The sequence below is a fragment of the Acanthochromis polyacanthus genome, chromosome 7, assembly GCF_021347895.1.
Source record: "Acanthochromis polyacanthus isolate Apoly-LR-REF ecotype Palm Island chromosome 7, KAUST_Apoly_ChrSc, whole genome shotgun sequence".
Lineage (NCBI taxonomy): Eukaryota > Metazoa > Chordata > Actinopteri > Pomacentridae > Acanthochromis > Acanthochromis polyacanthus.
In genome coordinates, this window is record NC_067119.1 from 8,787,645 (window position 1) to 8,808,739 (window position 21,095).

The following is a 21,095-nucleotide window of genomic DNA, read 5'->3' on the forward strand; positions in this document are numbered from 1 at the left end:
ATTATATAACATCAAATCAGATCATATCTAAAAAGAATCATACTCAATACCTGTTTGTATGCCCATTTTGAGTGACTTTATTAACACTATATTTCAAGCACTTCACACATGCTGTATCTTTGGGAAAATGAGCAGTCTACCTCTGAATTGCCTTTATTTTCCACTGATTGGGTATTTAACAAGTTTTACATTTTATTCAACAGGATATGCTCTCACAGCTCTATAAAGAAGACTTCTTTTTTATGAAAAATTACATTTTTGCAGGCATCCATGCTTTGGTTCATCTGTCGCTGAAAACGTCCATAGGGCTTTGAGAGGATTTCTTCCATCTTTACTGGCATAAAAGTACAGCAATTACAGTAACACTTTTCAAGCTTCCTTCCTGAATGCGCCAATTCGGCCCCCATGATTTACTTTAAGCTCAGGCAATATTTCTTTCACTGCCGTATACAAGTCCTCGAAATCTTGGTTCACTGGGATGTCCTGGAGAGAGTCATAAAGAGAGTGGATAAGTTTGCCTCCTGCAAAAAGAAAAAAAAAGACTTGCAGAAATGCTTGCAGAGGTGAAACCTGTGACTTACTGAAAAGTCTAAAGCCTCCATGGCTGAATCTGGGTTTTCCTGGACAGACTGAAGGATCCCGTAGCAGCCAGCATTCTGGATGGGGTTCTTCCCAATCTGTCCACAGACACACAAACATAAGAATATTGCATTCAAGTTGGGTTATGGAGGTGATGAAATAACAAATGACTTTTAGAAACTACATCCCACTTTGTAAGCCATGTTATGCTTTGAAACATTTTTGGGAATAGACTTTTAATTCTGGCAGAGAGTAAGATGACAAAATTGGTATCATTCTCACATTTGTGCATCTCCTATGAAGCTTAAATCTAACTTACATCTAATTTAGAGTCTTTGCTGTTTACAACTGATGACAGCTACTTAAAGCCAGGAAATAGCTATAATCATACAAACTCCAAATGTCAGTTTTTCTTCTCTTTTTCTACAGATTAAACAAATAAAATATGACAAGTTAATGAATGAGTTTTGCAAATTCTACTCGGCACATTGTGAAACCACCAGACAGAGCCATAACAGTTCTACAGGTTTCAAGAGTTTTTTTTTTTTATGCCAAGCTAAGTTAATCAGCTGCCTGTAATAACTTTGCATTTATTTCACAGGCATGAAAGTGGCTTCAGTGCCCTCGTCTTACTCTCTGCCTGGAGGCAAAATTCCCAAAATGCCAATTATTTGCTTTCAGTCTGGGGTTCTTTTGCCCTATTGACTTGTGACTGTAATTCATAGTTTACTGTCCATTTAAAACCAACAAAAAACATTTTTAAAATAGGCGGTGCAGAAGTTAGAAAACAAAAACAGACAAAGATTAGTTTCCATTTAAACAGGAGCAAAGTGTGTTGTGTCTCCTTCCAAACTCATATTTCATTTTCATGTACAACATGTTCATGTAATGTGACATTTAATTTTTCTAGTTTGTTGTGTAATTTTTTAGTTCACTGTGCAATATTGCTTTGTCGTGTGTAATATCTCAATTTCATCTATGTGTAATTCTTCAATTTCAGGCACAATATTTCATTATCATGTGTGATACTTTACAACCTCAATATCGTCACTGTCAGCCAGTGTTACTTATTACATTTGTTTCTACTGTAATCTTATTATAGCTCTCTTACTGTTATTTTCAGCAGTGTAGCCTACTTCCATCTGTTATTCTCTATTTTGCTCTGCATTTATTCCCATTTTAAGTAATTTCTGAGCAAGATCTGGCAAAAGAGTTTCTGTTGGAATCAAGAAAGCTTTATCTTATCATAACTTATCTTACATTCACACAACATTCTGCCAAAAAAAAAAAACAGACTAAATGTATGGAAGTCTTTTTTTTTTTTTACTGGATTCTTGTGGTTGAAAACAGTGTGCAGTACAGTGATCTTGAGTGCCTCTAAAGATGACAGAAAAGATAAGAAACTACAGATTTGCTGAGTACACATTCTTAGTACGAGACTCAGTGATTATATGTTTAGGTCTTGATTTGCATGGATTTTCCTGCTCATGAGTTTTCAAAGTTGCGTACGCAGCAAAACATTTTCATCAGTCGGCATCAAGTGCTCAGACTTTAACTCAGTTACGTGTCCTCTCCATAACTTTTTTAATCAGTTAAGACCATCCAGGACATTAAAAGAAATTACAGTCATCCATTTATTTGTCCCATTTTATCCACTGATGCCCCCCATTGCTTGTGAAGCTGGATCCAATCTCTTTTCAACAGCTTACATTCAGGGATTTGATTGTCTTGTTTACTTTGAGGCCCATGGCGAGGTGGATGGCTCCTTCAGGGGGGATTCTGTTGTTACTGTGGCGAGAAGCAAATGCAGAAAAAGAAACGAAAGGTGTGTTGGAGTGTGAGGGAAGTAATCATAAAGTGATATTTTTTAAATGGTAGTATTCATCGCCCCCCAAAAAATCCTGGACATTTGTGAAAGAAGCTTTGCTCTAAACAAAAAGTTAAACAAGGGCAGGAGTAATTGGATTACTTTTTGGTTTACAGCTTCGAGGCTCAAGGGTGAACACCATTTCAGGTCTATTAGCAAAGCTGCAAATCACCAGGAGGCTCATAAACTATGTAACTCCACAAACAAGTGAAAAAGTCTCAGATCTCTGATTTATGAAAGAATGATCTAAATCAAAGGTTCAACCTCTGCCCCTTTTAACCCAATTACTGTTCAACAATCTGATCATCAGATACGAAGAAACCAGCATCTCATACCTCACATTCACCTCCTCTAAAATGTTGTTCTCTTTTAGAGCCTGTCCTAAAGCGACGGCTCCTTCTTTCCCAAAGCCATTAAATGACAGATCCACTGTTCTCAGGGAAACATTTGCCTGAAACACAAAAAAGAAGGAGCCTTTGGAGATGAGAGATTTCAAAAGCAACATGTAACACTCACTCTGCAATAGTCTGCCGTCACTCTGCTGACAAAACTTGAGCAAGGTCTCGTACATGATTAACAAACTTCATAATTTAAAGTGAGAGATGTATGGATTCTGAATCCTGTCAGGAACCGAATCAATCAAATCAAGGTCTGTGTGACCATGTTCATCATTAAGACCCTGTCCACACGTATTCGGATAAGTCTAAAAAACGCATATATTTTCTCCGATTTGGCCAGTCATCCACATGAAACCGGAGGTTTTTGGTTCTGAAAACGGAGGTTTTGAAAACTCCGGCCAAAGTGGAGATTTGGGAAAAACCCCGGGTATGCGTTTACGTGTGGACAGACATAACCGGAGTTTTAGGAGCGCAGACAACACTGCCTGCGACAAAACTGCTGTCACAGACATGCGACCTTTGTAGACAATCGGAGCAGAATGGACGCGCTCAAAAGTGTACTGGTTTCAACAATACTACAGGCGCTTTTTGCTTGTTTGATCTTACAAGCTCATTTACTGCTTCACATCGAAGAGCATCGGAGAAGGAGGACTGCTGTGACTTCCACTATTTTGCACCTGACAACCATTCCACGTCCTCGGCATGTTCGACGCGAGAGAATCCGCCACCGATCCGGATACGTGTAGATGAAGAGTTTTGTAGAAAACGGAGACGTGTGACCGCAGATTTTTTCCTAAACGGCGGGGGAGCGGCTATTCGGTTTTAAAAATATCCGGATACATGTGGACATAGGCGTCAGTTTAGGGGGGGACGGTGGGGACGTCTCCCCCCCACTTTTGGTCAGGGGTCATTTTGTCTCCAACACATTCAAATTCTTCACATGTAAGCCGTTGTAAACCCAGTTATTTTCAGTAGTATAGAAAATTCCGACGCTCCTGAACGCTACACCCGCACTCGGCCGAGAGTTGCACAGACACGCAGCACACCTTCGTGAGGTTAAAAAAAACCCCAAAAAACCGCGCAGATGCTAAATTTGCGCCTTGCCAAGTGGAAGCTCCGACCAGAGGCGTGCAGGGGCAAAATTTCGGCCCGGGAGAATTAGTACTATAGCGGCCCACAGACCTCTCTATCCACATGTACTGATAGCTCTACAGCTTGAGCCCTCCGCCTCTGGTGCGGTGGTTGTGAGTTCGAGCCCAGCTTGTGGCATTTTGCCGCCGTTCTTCGACATTTTCTCAAAGTGCTGTGGTCTCCGTCCCCCCCACTTAAAAAAAAAACTGACGCCCTGCATGTGGAATGGCCTAAGATGGAGAAAGATCGTCTCTCCTGCTGTGAAATGCTTGATGAATATCTGTTTCACAAAGCAGGATAAACGAATTAGCCAAGTTATGAAATGTCTTGTTCAATTAGCAGTCACCGTGTTCTTAATCTTAACAGGCAGGTTTTGCTTTCACATTCAAAAACAGCATTACCAGAAAGCCTCATGATCTTGTTTTAACAATCACTTGTCCCCAAATTTCACCATTTCAATCAAAATGTACCTTCTGTTGAAGTACAGCACGTTTCCAAAAGCATATGGATCTATCAGTCCAACTATATTTCCTCATGTGTAGTTTTTCATGGCTCTTATATCCAATTAAAGGTGGTCTTGAAGGCCAACTCACATCAAAGTTTGTTTACAGGTGCTGGGGAGTTGAACTGCATATGTGAAGGAAGGTGAATAAAATATTACGTAGCTCCAGGGGGAAATTTGGGACATCTGAAAAACTCACTTGTCACTTGAGGCACTTGGATATTTAAAAAATGAAAGAGTATGGAGATGGAAAGAAGGGATCTTTCTAGGTTTCTATAACACGTCTGTTTGGGTATCTGCATCCTTTGGAACATGTGTTGCACGACTGATACGTGATATATGCACAGCATCAGGTTTAAAAAGTGTGATGTTTTCAAGTGCTTCAATCTAACAAGAGCAAAATTACAAAAATGTGATTTGCATAGCTCTTTATTTGATGTTCTTTAGTCTTGTTCAAAGAAAATAAAGACAAAGTGTTCAGACATTAATTTTCAGGTGTATTACCCCAAGGCCATTGGCTAACATCGCCGCTCCTCTCCCTCGGATGCAATTCCAGGCCAGACTTAGTGATCTCAACCCTGTGTTCTCAGACAGAGAGTCTCCCAGGTGTTGCCCTTAGGATATGATGAAACAAACCAAGAAAAATGTAAGTAAACAGTTCAGTTATATATTTGTACAATGGAGATTGTTGAAAATGAATCATTGTTATCAATCAGTTTGGAAAAACAATCAGAGGTGATGAAGATGCTGAAGAATCAGACACTCACTTCTATGCTCTTGGAAATCAACTTATCTTCCAGTTTATTCCTCTGAGATGCTGTGATCATATGTTTCACAAGCACTCCTGAGTGAGGACCATAGAAGCAGAGATCGCAAAATATACCCATCTTCATCCCACTGACTTTTTCCACGAGGATAAGAAAGCGCATGACACTCAGGGGGTTCACTGAAAAACCCACGCAAGACAATGCGTTCACTTCAAAAAGCAATATAGCATGAATGTCAGAGTGTTTGATTGCTATGCTTTCTCCCAGGGACACCGCTACATAGAAGAGCGCTCTCAAGACACACGAGGATGTCCTTTGATATTTCAGCGGTGGGGAATGCAGAATTGTGGGTATGAATCACAGTTGTACACATGGCATAAGGCTTGGGTGACGTCCTCTTTCCAATAGACAGATTTATTTTCAGTTACCTGTATCAGATGTTTAGTGGTCTGGTCTACCCTTCTCCTGCCACCAAGCTAATTCACATCATAATTGAAGGAGGTTTTAATTAAGGCGAAATGTTCTTGACCTTTGAATGCCACAGTCTGCTGCTGCCTGCTGTCCGATGGCTGCTCGGAGATGAGGCTCCACCTTTATGGCGAACTCTTTTGTGAGAATAGCTTTCAAAAAATCTAATAAAAGTAGATACCAGTGCTCAAATACATTCATAATGTTAAATGGCTCTGCACCCTTCAGAATGAATGGTCAATGATCATTTAGATTCAACCTCTAAAATCTCACCTCCAAGTATCTAAGCTGCATATTTAGATGTCTTTTCCATGAATAGTATCTCTTCATGCCTTAAAATGGCCGAGATTTAATTCTAATTTGATGTCTCTGCCTTTTAGGGTTAGAAATTTGAACATCTCAAAAATGCTGCTTCTTTGTGTCGAAAGTATCCAGTTAAGGTGGTTTGGACATCTGCATCTTGGGCAATTTCTTCTGGCAAGGCCTTGAGATTGACCTAGAACTTGCTGGAGGGATTATATACCTCATCTGACCTGGGAACGTCTCAGGATTCCCAAGGAGGAACTGGAAAGTGTTGTTAGGGAGAGGGACATCTAGAAGGATGTTCTTCACCTTCTGCCTCCACGACCTGACCCAGGACAAGCGGAAAAAACTGAGCTCTAGGTGGTGACTGAAAGAATGAAGTTATGGATACAGGCAGCAGAAGGGAGTTTCATCCATCGGGTGGCTGGAGATACAGTGAGAAGCTCAAACATCCAGAGACAGAGATCGGATTAGAAATGCTGCTTCTTTGTGTGGAAAGGAACCAATTAAGGTGGATTGGACATCTGCCTCCTGGGCGACTTCCTCTGGTGAGACCCCAACTCCCTGGAGTTACTGTATATCTGGCCTGGGAACACCTGTGGAGGAACTAGAAAGTGTTGCTGGGGAGAGGCACGTCTGGAATGACCTTCTTCACCTGCTGCCTCCATGACTTCACCGCGGATAAATGGAAAAAACTGGATGGATGGATGGATGGATGGATGGATGGATGGATGGATGGATGGATTTAACTGCTGCATGCAACAACTTTCTAAAAGTACTTGCAGATTAAAAATGTTCATTCATTCATGTGCAAACAAAATAAGAACAAAATAAAAAGGCTTTGATTTTAAACAATCATAACAGTAATGTTTATCAAAAGATGATGTCATTCTGAAATGTACTGTTTTTCAAGTCTATAAACAACTGTGTTCCATGATTCAGGTCTTTTAAGGGGAATCAAGGGACATCTCAAAGCAGTAGCACTATACACTGATATTCTAGTCAGTGTGCTTCCAAAATTGGCACAACAGTCAACCCCTCGATCTCATCCTACTAACCAAACTGCCAACTGTGAGCCGCACCTTATCATTAGTCAGTGTTGGACTAATAGCCTTGTGACTGAATGGCTGCAAATCTGTGCAGCTGTTCCAAAATCTGGTGAAAATCACGTAACCAGAAGAGCGGAGGTTGTTTTAACAGCATCTTGATTCCAATTGTTTTGGAATCAGATGTTCAATAATTATATGAGTGTTTGTGTTCCCACATGCTTCACGTAATACCTTTGTTTTTTCCAACAGAAAAAACTAATTGTTAAAACTCACTGAGAGAGAGAGAACGAGCTCTGGCCAGAGAGGCTGGGCTCACATCGCTTCAATGTCTTTTCATATTTATTGATGCAAAGTGTAATTTATGGGTCCTGAAGCTTAATTATGTGCTACTGCTAATGGAAAATGAGTAAAAAAAGACTTATCTCTGGTAGGAATCTTTAATATCAACCTAATAAAAATGGGAGCAGTGTTCCATGATAGGCTACAGTCTCAAGGACTTTACTATGCAAAACCGTTTGTTCTGCTACCTGCATGGTCACCCAGGGAGTTGTAGCTGAGGTCGAGGTTCCGAAGCCTGGTGTTTGTGATCAACACCGGTCCAAGGTGTTCAGCCGAGCGGTCTGTGATGTAGTTTCCTGACAGATTGAGGCTCGCCAGGGTGCTGTTCTCCTTAAGCATAGCAGATATGGCTCTGGCTCCGTAATCCCCAAGGTGGTTGTCCGACAGGTTCACCTCTGGGATTGACAGACAAACTGAAACATTAAAGATCATGTATGATGGGAAAAGACCAGCAAGAAGTGCAGTATGTGGCAGGAAAACAAAAAGGTTCCAAAGAGAAGAAGCATAGATATGAAAGAATAGTGGATGTTGTCTGTTTTATATTCATACCAATTGTTGAACATTTGCTAATTGTCAATATTGCAGTTAGTTTTGGTTGTCTGCCTACTGCTGAAGACTGTCTCACGCAGCAGATAAGAAAACATCCAAAATTATGGCTCATTTTTCCTCTTTTCTTTCCTCAGAATCTCAGAATATTTTTAGTCACAATTCTCACATAGTTTCTCCCTTGTTCTGAGGAAGTCCCCTCTGGGAGGACATGGGACAAATTCATTTTAAATGTGAGCCGCTCAGTTGGGGAGTACATTCTATGAGGCTCTTGGATCTTATACGGTGAATCATTGGAATTTTAAAGTCAAGCCTGCTGTTTTGAACCACTCTTTTCCTAGACTGATGATCAGCAGGTCCACCAGTTTCATCCATCTACTTTCAGTGGAATTGCTATCATATTTTTTATAGATATCCATGAATGCCTGAGGAAGAATTTTACTGAGTTCTTTCAACACCACCAGCAGGTTGACATTTTTGGCTTTAGCTGAAACATCTGGACAACAGTTGGATAAACTGCATTGTTCCCAGATAATGAATCCAAGTGAGTTTCATCTCCAGAGTTCTTCTTGATGAATTGTTTGCTGTCAGTGGGATTACACTAAAACTACGCAGCCGAATATCATGAAACTTGGTGGAGAGGTAGAGTGTGGCCCATAAAAGAAGTAACTGCATTTTGGTGCATATCTGTATCACTTTCTTTAAAATTTGTTCCTATTATTGTTTAAGTTATCTTCAAAGTTGTCATGTCCATTTTTTTAAGTTCCCGACAACTGTAGCTCCAATGACAACACACTTTGAACCTGGGGTCTTTTGCTGGGTGTTCATTTATCAAAAATAAAAAACAGAAAAAAATTAACACCTGCTGCCGAATCTGTAAAATATACATTTGTGACTGATTACCACATAACATAGTATAATAGAATATGACAAAGGATGATGAAGATAACCTAAAGAGTCCTTCTGACTCATAGGAGTCATTCCATACAGATCCTCCCTTAGGTTCCTGAACTGCACATGTGAATTTTACAATCTGACATTTAGCAAATATACGAAAGGGACCCCAGATGTTAAATCCTGTGCTGTTAATGTAATTGGGGTGACAATGTCGCACGAGTGGGAGTCGGGGGCGGCACTTTTTGCGAGAACAAAGTGTTGGAGGGAGAAAAGACAATGTGCATGCTCGAGTGCCCAGTAAAACCACCTGTAATGTAACAATTTTCCTTTAACATCTCGGCTATAGCAGCTCCGCCCATTCCTTCCATCCAATTATCTCGCAGGTTCAGCCTCAGTATTGAAGTGTTGGTTACCAGGGGAACCGCCAGCGCTTTGGTGCCCTGCAAATACACAAGCAACCCCCCACCGCCACCCGCCACCCTCAAAGTGAAATTCTTCTGTTTGTTCACTGCAGTATATTTTCTTATCTGTGTTCCAGTTAAAAGAGTAGATGTGCTGATGCAGGTGGGCAGACAAGGAGAGAGAGAGAGAGGAATATTAAACCTGTGTGAGACAAATGAAGCAGAAGGGGGCCGTGTGGAGGCGTGGGTCAGAAATGAAGCTCACCGTACATGAAAATTATAGTTTCTAGCATGGCTAATGAAAAAGTTGAGTGCATGGAGCCTTACGTTAACTTGGTCTTTAAAAAAACTGAGGGGGGAGGAGTAGAAGCAGAAGCAGTCTCGATGCATTTAAATGCAAGTATATTTCTGTAAGATTTGAAAAGAAGCCTCCATCTAGCTGCAAGACATTAAATAGATAACCTTTGGAAGCTGCGCTTTGCTCTTCTGCGCTCTGTGATAGACAGGTGAAGACTTATTTAAAATCCAATTTAATCTGTTTGAACGATGCTACTGGAGCTGAAACCTCGGGAATGGAGGCTTGTAAAGGGATGGATTTATTTTTCCAACTTCCATTTACAGCATTATGGTCCAGTGCAGGCCTGTAGAAATGTCAAACGGTGCTGCTAAGAGCTTTAAGCGATGTGTTCTCACATTTGCAGGAGGATGTACTCCTCACTTAGACGGAGATGTGCAGCCACAGGGCTATTTTACATCGAATAACCACTTAAAACGCATTTAATTGTTATTGACTGCCAGGACTATAGACTTCAGTTGTAAAAAGTCACTGTTTCTGTTTTTTGTTCATGTTTTCTGTTCCTTCTGGATAAAATATATAAAGTATTGCATTGTTGGTTAAATACAATGTATTTTCAGTTGATTATGTGTAGATCTGTGGACATTTTTGGATTGTATGACAGCTCAAACAGGTAGACATTACATTGTATTGTGTCTAATGTTCAACAAAACAATATATAAAGCTATTTTTTAATTTTTTTATCCAAAACTCATCCTCAGTACATTATAGCCAGCAGCCTCCTTTGCTTCAAAGTGATGGCAGACTCTCCACTTGAATATGTACTGATCAGATTAAAATAATGAACAAGACTTATGCAATTCCTGTGTAAACTGAGCTGAACAGGTATACATGTTCTATTTCCTTGAAAAGGGCCGAAGCCTCTTTGAAGCTCAGCTGCGTTGTCTAACCAGTCTTTTCTCCTGATCAGTGCAGTCGCCCCGCAGGAGGATGTGCCTTTGAATTAATGAGTCATTCGCTGAGTAAAGGTCTGGTCTGATCTAAAATAGCATTACGGTATAATCTTATTGAACATGTCTAGCATTTGCTCAGACCCACATGGACCTTTAAATCACATGTGGTGTGTGAGCACATTTCCATGAGAAACATTGGTGGGTTCTTTACAGAGGAGGCACGCTCGGTTCGAGCGCCTTACCTCAGGTGAAGCTGAGCCGATGAGTGAAACAGGTGAAGAAAAGACCGTCTTATGAGCTTTAAAGCTGAAACTGCCTGAGGGACTGCACAAAAATGATTCGGGTTTGGAGGCGGTTGAACCTTCAGGGTGCACTCCAATAGATACAGTTTGCCAGAAAATGAATTAGTGTGTCTGAATATATAGCATGTTAAACATAGCATGCTAAAAATACCAAGATTGACCCACAATCCTTTGCACACCAGAAGACACGTCACAGTGTCTTGTATATAAGTGCACAGACGGACCGTTCTATACTGCAAACTGCAATCTATGCATGAACAAGATAGTCAAAGCTTAAGGTGCAATATTATGAGAACAGAGTCTGTTCCACTTGTATGACTACTGCATGCAACAGTTTGTAAGTACAGCTGTATTGTGCACTGAAAAGACAAAGAAAAAGTGATTTGGAATGCAGGGATAGTCTTGTCTCATTCTTTGTCTAGATGCCAGTTCATCTGTTTACCTGCCTGCTTGCCAAATGTGTTTGTTCGGCTCCCAGTGTCCCAGAGTTTCTGTAATCTGTTTCCTTGGATTTGTTTTATTATTTATGGACTTCATCTGCATTTGTTTCTGAATGTTTTTTTCTACCTGCCTCATTACTGTATATACTCAAGCAAGTTTTTCTGCATTAAAATTCAATGTTTGTTTTTCTGACTCTCAGTGGTGTTATTGATATGTCTCCTGAAGTTCTCAATAAAACATGATATCTTCTCTGAAACACCTTAAATTTGCAGTAACCAAACCAAATCTGAGCACTGGCATATCATTATTTTTGGTGAAGGAACATTGTGATGGATTTTTGGTTTTGCCCACAGGGTGAATGTAAATCTAACATCAAGTATTCTTTTAGCTCCATTTGTTGGCCTCTAACAACTAGAGCAACAACTAATGATTGTTTTTATTGAATTAAAAAAGTTCTCAATTAATTGATTAGTTGTTTGATCTATAAAATGTCAGAAAATTGTTTAAAAATAAAAATAAATCAATAAATCAGGCCTAGGCCCAACATGCTATCCTCAAGTATTTTGTTTTGATCACAAAATATTCAATTTATAGTGTCATAATAAAGGGGAAAAAAACCCAAAATATTCAAATTAAAGATGGTGAAATGAGGGAAATTAGATTTTTTTCTTAAAAATTACCGAAATTGATTGATTATCAAAATAGTTGAAGATTGATTTAAATATTTGATAATCAATTTATTTTTTGATTTTTTTCCTCATTAAAAATAACAACCATAGGTGCAGCTAATGATGCTGAAACATCAGAATCAACCACAGTAGTAAAGCTTTGGGATCAAACTTTTGAAAAATTGTCCGTAACTCTCTCTCCAAACAATACAAACAACCTCTTTCGCATTGTTTTGAAGTTGTCCGTTGATACATCTGATTAAAGACAGTGTGGAAAATGAAATTAAATTGGAAGAATGCATAGTCAAAGGATGAATACGTGAAATTGGCCTCAACCTAATAAGGTAATGATATGGTAAACCAATATGTGAGTAATGGACCTATAAATTGGTAGTTTTGAAAAAAAAATATGACACCACATTAATACATGTGTACAAAAATACTACAAAATATTACTGGCTCTACAATTCTCCAATAAACAGTTTGTCTTCTTAATAAACAGTTGTAACTGTCACTGAATGAAGAACCTCGGAACAGATGGCGGCTCAGTGGCTGCTGGTAAACTCGAGCAACAGAATATTTTTGCCCCTCTCCTGGATTCAAGTCATGAAAATAATAAACTAGAATTGCAATAAGATATAAGCTTTGGCAGAAAATAACTATCTTAGTGAATAAATGAAATAACTTCCCTGCTCTTCCTCCAAAGAAGCCAGAATTCTCTCACTTTAGCAAAACTTTTCCCACAAATCTAAACTCCTTCCCTGCATGATCGTTTTCACACACTTCTGGCTGAAGTACCTGCGGCCCCAGACCACGATGCATCATCTTCAGCTCGCTATCTTGCATGTGCCGCAGGAAATACGAGGAAGGCGCCACCTGTAGCGTTTCACACACCTTCATGTAGCTCGTCCTCCCCGTCTGATCATATGGCTCCTCCTTACCTGCAACATAAATAAAGACGCTCATGTGTGACTGAATCGTTGGCTATCAGCGCCTCTTTGACAAAGCAGAGATGTGACACTTTTCCCCCCTGCGAAGGACCTTTTAGAGTGTGATATTGCAAACTCCCCCGTGACTGATTCCGCCCTGTCAGGAGAGGCTCATTCATACCAGATGGTTTTCACTTGTGGTGAAAAGGAAGCCTGACACAAAGCCTGAGATGAAAATCATTAACATGCAGAACATGCCTCCACATGTGTGGGCGGGCGCATGTAGGAGTTTCTGTTTTGTTTTTCTTGTCTGAAACCATTTAGAGATTGAGAAAATGGGAAAGCAGAAGGGAAAAGATTAACAGATGAGGATGGCAGGAGCCTTATCATGTTCCGACCCAGATCATATTAAAATACTTTATATTGTCGGGGCCTGAAATTAAAATATGACTTCAGACAGATGAAATGGTTCATTTGAAGAGTGTGACACCACACCACATCCCCACCTTTTCCTATGAGGGAACATCGCACCCTTTATCGCAACATCCTCTCACTTTCCCACCCCATTTTCTCCTTTTTCTATTCAAAACCAGCTCTACCTCCGAGCTCCAAATCTGTGTCATAGTCCTCATCAGAGACCACACACTGCTCCTCTTCATCATCATCCTCTTCCTCCCCTCTGCCCCCGTCTAGCACGTTCCCATCAGGGCTGCAGCGTTGGTCTTTTGGCCCACGCACATCAACCTCTGTCTGGCTCGATCTCTGCTGGATGGAGGATGACAAAATATGACATCGTGACTCGTCAAGCCAGCCTGTTGTTGGCAGCCAGACTGAGGAGATTTGATGGATTTGCTGCCAGGAGAATAAAACTGATACCTACACTTTGGACAAGTGAGTCCATCAATGCCGATGGATCGTTTTAACTCGCCACTTTGAGCTTGCATCCTCATGTATTTCTAGTCTTTGCAAGTACACTTCCCTATCCTCCCACTCCTTTCTTCCCACCTCCTGTTAACCTCTTGAACCAGAGGCTGTCTTTCACTGCCTTTATTTCTATGCTTATGCCTCAGCCAACCATGCCATCCATACATTGTTATTTTCAGGATTAAATAGGAAGCACAAAAATAGCATTTATATGAAAATGTGAGCGGTCCTGCACATGTTCTACGAGCACTTTTTGTGTGGAAGTTTTGCATTTGAAAATGCAACGCGTTCACTGCTAACCACAGAGTGTGCAGCCCTCCACATAAAAATGTAATTAAAACAGACTTCAAGGTTGAGACTAAGTTCTCCCTGTTAAATAAATTCATGCGAGTACACAGGTCAAAAGAGCAATCCATAAAAGGGAAATAGCAGGTCTTTAGCCTGTATTTTTGGGCTTGTATTTCCTTGCCCCGGGCAAGGAAAGTGCTTAGTCGTGCCTAGAGATGCAGCTTTCTTAAACCCATTATACTCCTGCAGCTCTTTAACATGCTCTGAATGCTCATCCAAAGTGCCTCTCCTGTGTCTTATTTAATCTCAGGCTTCATAAAAATCTGCCTCTCTCTTCTTGCCTACCTGGTTGTTCACACTTCCCTTGCTCGAGAGTTTGCAGACTTGGCTTGCCAGTGAAGCTTCCTACCTCCCCCAGCTGCAGCTTCTCGCTTTCTGCGTCATCGTCTTCCAGCACAGAAGGCAGCAGCACCTCCTTGGCCAACTTCTTCCCATGAACCATGACTTCGATGCTGAGTAACTGTGATATTGATGCTGAGAAAGATATATTTTTGCTGTCTGTATGCAGCAAATCGCTTGCTAATTTAGCTCTTTTCTGCTTGTTTGTTTTTAGAGCTGACGTGCTGGTAAAATATTTGTGCTGTAAGTGAAATCACTGCACTGGATTTGTGGTATGTGCTCCTGTAACCTATCTAGTGCCAAAGGGAGGGCCTAAGTCTGCCGGGTTAACTAGAAAGCCCTCACAACCTGACAGTCTGTCACCAATCAGAGCCACTGTGGAACGCTTGTGTGGCTTGTTTTGTTGACGGGTTGCCATGGAGTGACATCTCAGTTCTCTGAGTGCGAACTCTTAGAGCCATGACGACCAGCACTTACAGAAACAGGAGGAGGCAAAGTGCTTGTTTGCTGCAACTCTGTTTTTCAGGGGGGGAAAAAAACCAAAAATTCTTCACACACTCCAAATCTGACCTTCAAGCTAAAATGCTTCAACCTTAAACAACTGCTACCGCCTGAATAAACCTTTCCAGTCCAGTTTCCGTCTCACATAAACAAGAAACACACGACAAACCAAGCGAGTAGTGCTGAAATGTTCTGCAAATGTTTCTCTTTATTTGTAAGTAAATGCAAAGTCCTTGCAGTTGATGCATTAAAATGGAATATCCTCAATCAAGTACACAACAAAGGTCATTATAGCAGAGGCTGATTGGATCAGAGTTGTTCATAGCAGCAGCGATATGCAAACACAGAAAGAGAAAACCCCCCTCGAGAATGTTGTTACCAATCCAAAGCCCAGTGAGAAAGGCCGGACAACCTCACGATACAGTCTCACTGACCGACACAGTGCTGGTACATAGACAGAGCTTCTTAAATATGAACAGGAGACAGAAGATCACCATGCATTTATTTAATGCCGCTGTTTTATCCTCATACCTAAAGGATATGAGTGACACCATATAGAATAGGCCTTTTTTTTTGTTCTTTTAAAATCAAGCAGAATCATAGTGCTCATTTACATAATCAAAATACATTCTTAGAAAAGATCGAAGTGGTACTCTATAGTTTATACTTTGTCTTTTAATATATATATATATATTTATATATATAGAAGCTATATATAGAAGCTATATCTTGTATCAATTCTTTTCTTGTTGCACATTTTACATCACAGACATTTTTCTTGACGGCTCTCATTCCAGTTCAACAAAACCAAGTTCAAACAAATCATATAGAGGAGACATTCATCCAGAATGAACAACAGTGGGGACGAGGGGAATCACCCATTTTTATCCCAATAATAAGAAAAGACATACACAAAAATAACATATCCTCGGCAGCTGTTAAGGGACATTTAAAAATCACATTTAAATCATTGAATCATGCTGACAGCTATCATTAAATTTGACAAAAAAAGGGAATAAACAGGACTCAGAAGCTGACGAGAAAAAGCGTCAATGCAGAGTTGGCGCTCAGAAAAAAACCCAGCGCGAATATTTTCAAATCACAACCCTGACTCATTGGAAAGCAGCAAATGACCAAAGCGGCAGTTGATTCTCGTCTCTGGATGAAGAATTTGAACAAGTGAGCGGCTAAAGATCAGAAAAAATAAAGCCAAGTGGGCTCGTTATCGTCCGTAAGATTAACTTTGCAGGCTTGTATGACTCGAATAGCATGCTTAGTTTAAAACCGGACCAGTTTGACGAGGTAACAGACGACGAGCGAGAGTAACTAATGTCAAAAACACACACACCTGAGATCATGCATGTTCACACCCACTCGAATAGAGATGGTTTTCTAGGGCACACGTTTGCATGCACACACACACAGTGCTGATGCCACTGAGCAGGTGTCAGGTCACAGTGAAGAGGTGGCACATGAGCCACAGGGAAACACAAAATAATAAAATAAAAAACATGCAACAGAGACTACAGAAAGAATGAATGTAGGCAAATAGTTAAAGTAAGGCAAAAGGCAGAGGATGCTGCTGATGAATAGGACGAGCTGACAGCCGTGGGATACGATCTGTACACCGTCTTTTTCGCAGATATGTCACGTTTAAGAGGAGAAGATGCTTACTTTCTCGACTGATATCACCATCCTGCTTCCAGTCAATACGATGAGGAGCCAATTAGTCGACTGGAAACAGGGGAAACAACCAGCCTGGCTCTTTAAACATGTAGCAAATTCTTCTTGGTGGAGAAACTAAAGCATAAAAATTGTAAATTGCAGTTTAATGTCGAAGGTTAAAGGGGAACTTCGGTTTCTTTCAACCTGGGGTCTGTTTTCATATGTCATTTTATACATGTGAGTGATGGAGAAATGAATTTGACATAGCTCCAGTATTTAGCCAGGCAGGCAGCTTAGCAGCTCAGCTCAGCTAGCGAAAAGTATGGGGCAATTTGCACCCCCCCCCCACCCCCCACCCCCCCACCCCCGCGTCAAAGTCCACCCTAACGTGCTTTTTCCCCACACTGACCGGCTCGGATAGTCTCAACGAGTGTCCCACAACATACTAGAGATGTGAAGTGAACGAAAACCTCCACATTACCTGGCAATCGCTCTTTGTTTTGCGGTTTTGGCGCGCTGTCGCGCGATTTCGGAATGAGATTTGCTTTCTAGCAAATGAGCTGAGCTTTGGATACAGACCACAACAAGGGCAAGTATAGGGCAAGTTGCCCTATACTTTTCGCTAGCCGAGCTGCTAGCCGAGCTGCTAAGCTGCCTGCCTGGCTAAATACTGGAGCTATGTCGAAAATTCATTTCTCCATCACTCACATGTATAAAATGACATGAAAACAGACCCCAGGTTGAAAAAAACCGAAGTTCCCCTTTAAGGGATAAAAAGTCTTTCGGATCATTTCGTTGCCTGTTAAAAGAACACGATATAATGCCTTAATGTATTTACGGTGCATTATATTGTTACATTTGTGCAGCTGTTCCCTATTTTCAGTTCTTATGCCAAGCTAAAGCCGCATGGATAAAAAAAATCCAGCCTTGTCACAATGTCTGTGGCAAAAAATAAGCTGGATTTGTCTTAACACAACACAAAACAGGAAACAGTCTCAGCTGCTACCCCGATGACCTCCCAGATTTGTGAAATCCTGCAGAAAGTAAGCACAACACCAACAATATCAAACAATTTCTTTAAATTAGCTACTGATTTAGCCACGGATCAGTCATCTAGAATTCAAGAAGCTGCATGATTACACGATTTGGCAGCACACTGTGAAAACACATCAAGATTGAGATACTGAAATTTGAGAGTCGTGAAGAAGTTTAAATTTTTTTAGGGGTTTATTTAAAAACGCACTGACGTCAGGCTCCTTGGCAACTACTGGAGGTTCGACCAAGCAGCAGCTGGGACACACAAGATTATGATGTTGTGACAAAATAGACAGGCCATTGAAAAGAGCGCTGACACAGAGGCTGACGCACTTTGATGGATTACCAGTGAAGAGCTAGATAATACATTTATTAAGGGTGGAACAGAATTGCCGTTTTCATAATTCAGGGTGACCTGTCAACACATCAAATTTTGTTAGCAACACATCTGTCTTTCCGTTTTTCTGTCTGCATGCCTGTACATCTTTCTAACTTTGATATCAATTAAAAAAACCCCAGCTCAAATAGATCGGACCTGTCCTGATTCCTTCCTAACAAGCAAAGTGAACAGAAATGTCAATTTGTGATCAATGCCGCACATTTCCTTGCAAATATAAAATCTCAGTAAAAGCCTTTTTAACAATAACACAGAGTATATTATATTTTTTTTCGAGTATATTCGTGTCTTGGTCATGCATTCACAATGAGGCAGGTCATTACACTAGGTGCACACATTATGAATCAAAAATGATCAATTTATAATTTTTGGAAGTACCATTGACAAGCAAAACAGATTCTCAGAAAACAGAACATTTCCAACTTGCTACAGACAAAATCGCAGAGCCCAACAGAAACAAAGTGGTATAAAAAAAAGAAGAAAGAAAGAAACCCCTTTTTTGTTTTGTTTTTTACAGTACAAAAATTGGCACAGTATTCTTTAACCGGCGTCGCTGTGTCGTCTGACTGGTTGTTGTCAGAAAGCCTCCTGATTCATCGACCTACAAGCAGAAAACCCTGAGAGAGAAAAGACAGAAGGAGGGACAGTGAGGCAGACAGACCGACAGAGAGAGGAGCAGAGACATAGAAATAGAGATGTTACAGTCATTACTCATTCAGCGAGCAGCGGCTTTGATGGCCAAATGTGAAATTCAAGTGACAATCCACCCAGGAACCATCGTCTGTGATGCATTATGTTGGTACTTAATGAGCCATAGTGACTATGTAGGGCCCTTGTTTTGCTCTCATGGCAAGGGTATATGAAGTATCTAATCTTGAATATGCACAAATAACGTCGAAAACAAAAACAGAAATGGAACAGAGCCACTCGCTTTCACTCTAATCCTGTTAGTTTAAAGGCCCTTCTCCACACGTTTCTATGGTTACCCACTCTGTTTTCATCTGAAACAAGGCTTTTTAAGACGCCAGCAGGGCCAACAACTACAGGTTGCAGATTCAAGTTGACTTACAAATGTCCATCGGATAAAGAGCTGCTCTGGTAATCTCACTGGTTGAGATAAATGTTACTAAAATCTGCCAATTTTCTTTTTTTTTTCTCTCAAACTATGAACTGACCAGCTGGAAAATTTGAAGAAGAATCTCCAGTATAATCATGAATAAATATGAAAACCCATCATCCTTGTATTTGTGCTCTGTGTGGACAATAAACATTACCATGCTTCATCCAATCCATTAAATGACATACAGCAGCAATTAGTGAATGAGTGAGTAACCCATGAGGAAATGAATGAAAGTGAGTTCCTTTCCGGTTTCATTTGGTGCACGAGATGCTATTTTCAAACATGATTCATGCCTTTGAGTCAGCAAGGTCCCTACATGGCTTAGCGAATTAGCGAAATGCTGGTATAACTACTTGAACAGATCTAGGACTCAAACTCAAACCGCCTGCAGGCCATTGGCCAAGCTGCTGTTTGGGTATTCTGCAGGAATTTATACATACACACCTGAAATCTTAAAATTATTTCAGTTAAGACAAACAGTCCTGTCATATAAGTAAAACTGAAGATTGTGAAGCCCGTGGGACTGTCTTAGAATATTTATGTTGCACAGAACCAAGTGCTACATGGAGTTTTCCCATAAAATTACATGATTACTACAAAATAAAAGCCTGGCAAAAAATCCGAAATTATGAACACAATGCATTGGAAATAATAAAACTGAAATTTTTTAATCATCAGTTTGTCCATGTAGCACCTGGGTCAGCAGCTGATAGATTTCCACAAGTGCAGGACAGATTTCCAGTATTTAACCCTTATGCACCAATTAGGACATTTTTGTCCTTTCCATTTTTGATTTTTAGATAATTTTGGCAATGTTTATGCATTAGGCATTAAATTTGGTAAAGTTGTGCATTTTTGGGAGGGGCTGGGCGGGGGGGGGGGGGGGGGGTCAACCTCAGCTTCCATAATACAGTAATAATACACCATGTAGACAAATAATTACACTCAGGACCGTACGGACTAAAATGCCGCAATTGAAACCCACAAAACTGCTCATGAAATCATGCATTCTGTGTTATTAGGTTTTCATTCTGGAGCTTGGACTGGAAAATCCTCATTTTTGCTACATTATAGTGAAAAATAGTAATATAGATTACCGTTCAAAAGTTTGGGGTCACTTAGAAATGTCCTTTTTCAAAAGAAAGGCATTATTTTTAATGAAGAAAACATTACATTAATTAGAATCTAGACATTGTTAATGTGGTAAATGACTATTCTAGCTGGAAACGGCTGATTTCTAATGGAATATCTGCATAGGGGTACAGAGGAACATTTCCAGCAACCATCACTCCTGTGTTCTAATGCTACATTGTGTTAGCTAACGGTGTTGAAAGGCTAACTGATGATTAGAAAACCTTTGTACAGTTATGCTAGCATATAAATAAAAGTGTGAGTTTTCATGGAAAACATGAAATTTCCTGGACGACCCCAAACTTTTGAACGGTAGTATACAATGTTTTTCTGGACATTTAAGAACCTCAGTATAACTTTTTAAACTTGATGCCTAAGGGATAAGTGCATGATTCTTACTTATTCTTGTACTATTTTCCTATTAAAAATTCTTCTCGATTTGCATTTTACAGCACTGTTTGTTTGCGCTCCCTCTGCAAAATTCTCACAAACCACTCACTCATCTGTGTCCTTTTTGCTCTCCTCGTTGTAGGCGATGGACTCCGAACGAAGCCGGTTGGTGACCTCGTAGGTGCGCAGGGTGACGCCGAAGATGTCCTCATGGTAGCGGTTCTCATCCTGGTTCCAACATGACACGAGAAGGCGGAGAAAGAGGGTGAACAGATGTTGTGTGGATGTAGCGAACGATGAATCAAGCTCGCTGACAATCATCTATTCATTATTTTTACTCCGTAGGTAAGCGTGTAGTAGTAGGCGTGGTGACGTGCGTCGTTGTTCTTTGTTTTTTTTCCAGCCTTTTT

General features: G+C 40.5%; 2 protein-coding genes across 5 annotated transcripts in view; both read right to left on the reverse strand.

Annotated features, from left to right (window-relative positions):
* Positions 1–53: 53 nt before the first annotated feature.
* Positions 54–14,822, reverse strand: lrrc74b (leucine rich repeat containing 74B). 4 transcript variants are annotated; one of them, XM_051951185.1, is made up of 10 exons: positions 14,457–14,821; positions 13,435–13,597; positions 12,705–12,847; positions 9,154–9,286; positions 7,592–7,798; positions 4,982–5,091; positions 2,782–2,897; positions 2,289–2,367; positions 582–677; positions 54–483 (listed from the first exon to the last, which is right to left on the reverse strand). In XM_051951185.1, the coding sequence occupies exons 1-10, from the start codon at positions 14,547–14,549 to the stop codon at positions 370–372; spliced, it is 1,254 nt and encodes a 417-aa protein (XP_051807145.1). In that variant the 5' UTR covers positions 14,550–14,821; the 3' UTR covers positions 54–369. The 4 variants fall into 4 exon arrangements, with proteins under 4 accessions (XP_051807145.1, XP_051807144.1, XP_051807146.1 ...); XM_051951184.1 differs by having other exon boundaries at positions 13,435–13,600; XM_051951186.1 differs by lacking the exon at positions 13,435–13,597 and having other exon boundaries at positions 14,393–14,822.
* A 3,167-nt stretch (positions 14,823–17,989) lies between these two features.
* nos1 (nitric oxide synthase 1 (neuronal)) overlaps positions 17,990–21,095 on the reverse strand; it is a 61,166-nt gene continuing 58,060 nt past the window's right edge. The window contains exons 28-29 of the mRNA XM_022220349.2: positions 20,795–20,913; positions 17,990–18,661 (exon numbers count right to left, since the gene is read on the reverse strand). Coding sequence (XP_022076041.1) covers positions 18,646–18,661; positions 20,795–20,913 — 135 coding nt within the window. The 3' untranslated portion in view covers positions 17,990–18,645. The remainder of the gene's footprint in view (positions 18,662–20,794; positions 20,914–21,095) is intronic.

Excerpts from the sequence above, each read along its gene's own strand:
- lrrc74b (XM_051951184.1), bottom strand. The coding sequence starts at position 14,549 with ATGGTTCATGGGAAGAAGTTGGCCAAGGAGGTGCTGCTGCCTTCTGTG. Across the intron at positions 13,601-14,456 it reads AGAAGCTGCAGCTGGGGGAG|CAGAGATCGAGCCAGACAGA; the intron begins GTAGGAAGCTTC and ends TCCTCCATCCAG. Across the intron at positions 7,799-9,153 it reads GGAAAATTGTTACATTACAG|AGGTGAACCTGTCGGACAAC; the intron begins GTGGTTTTACTG and ends TGTCAATCCCAG.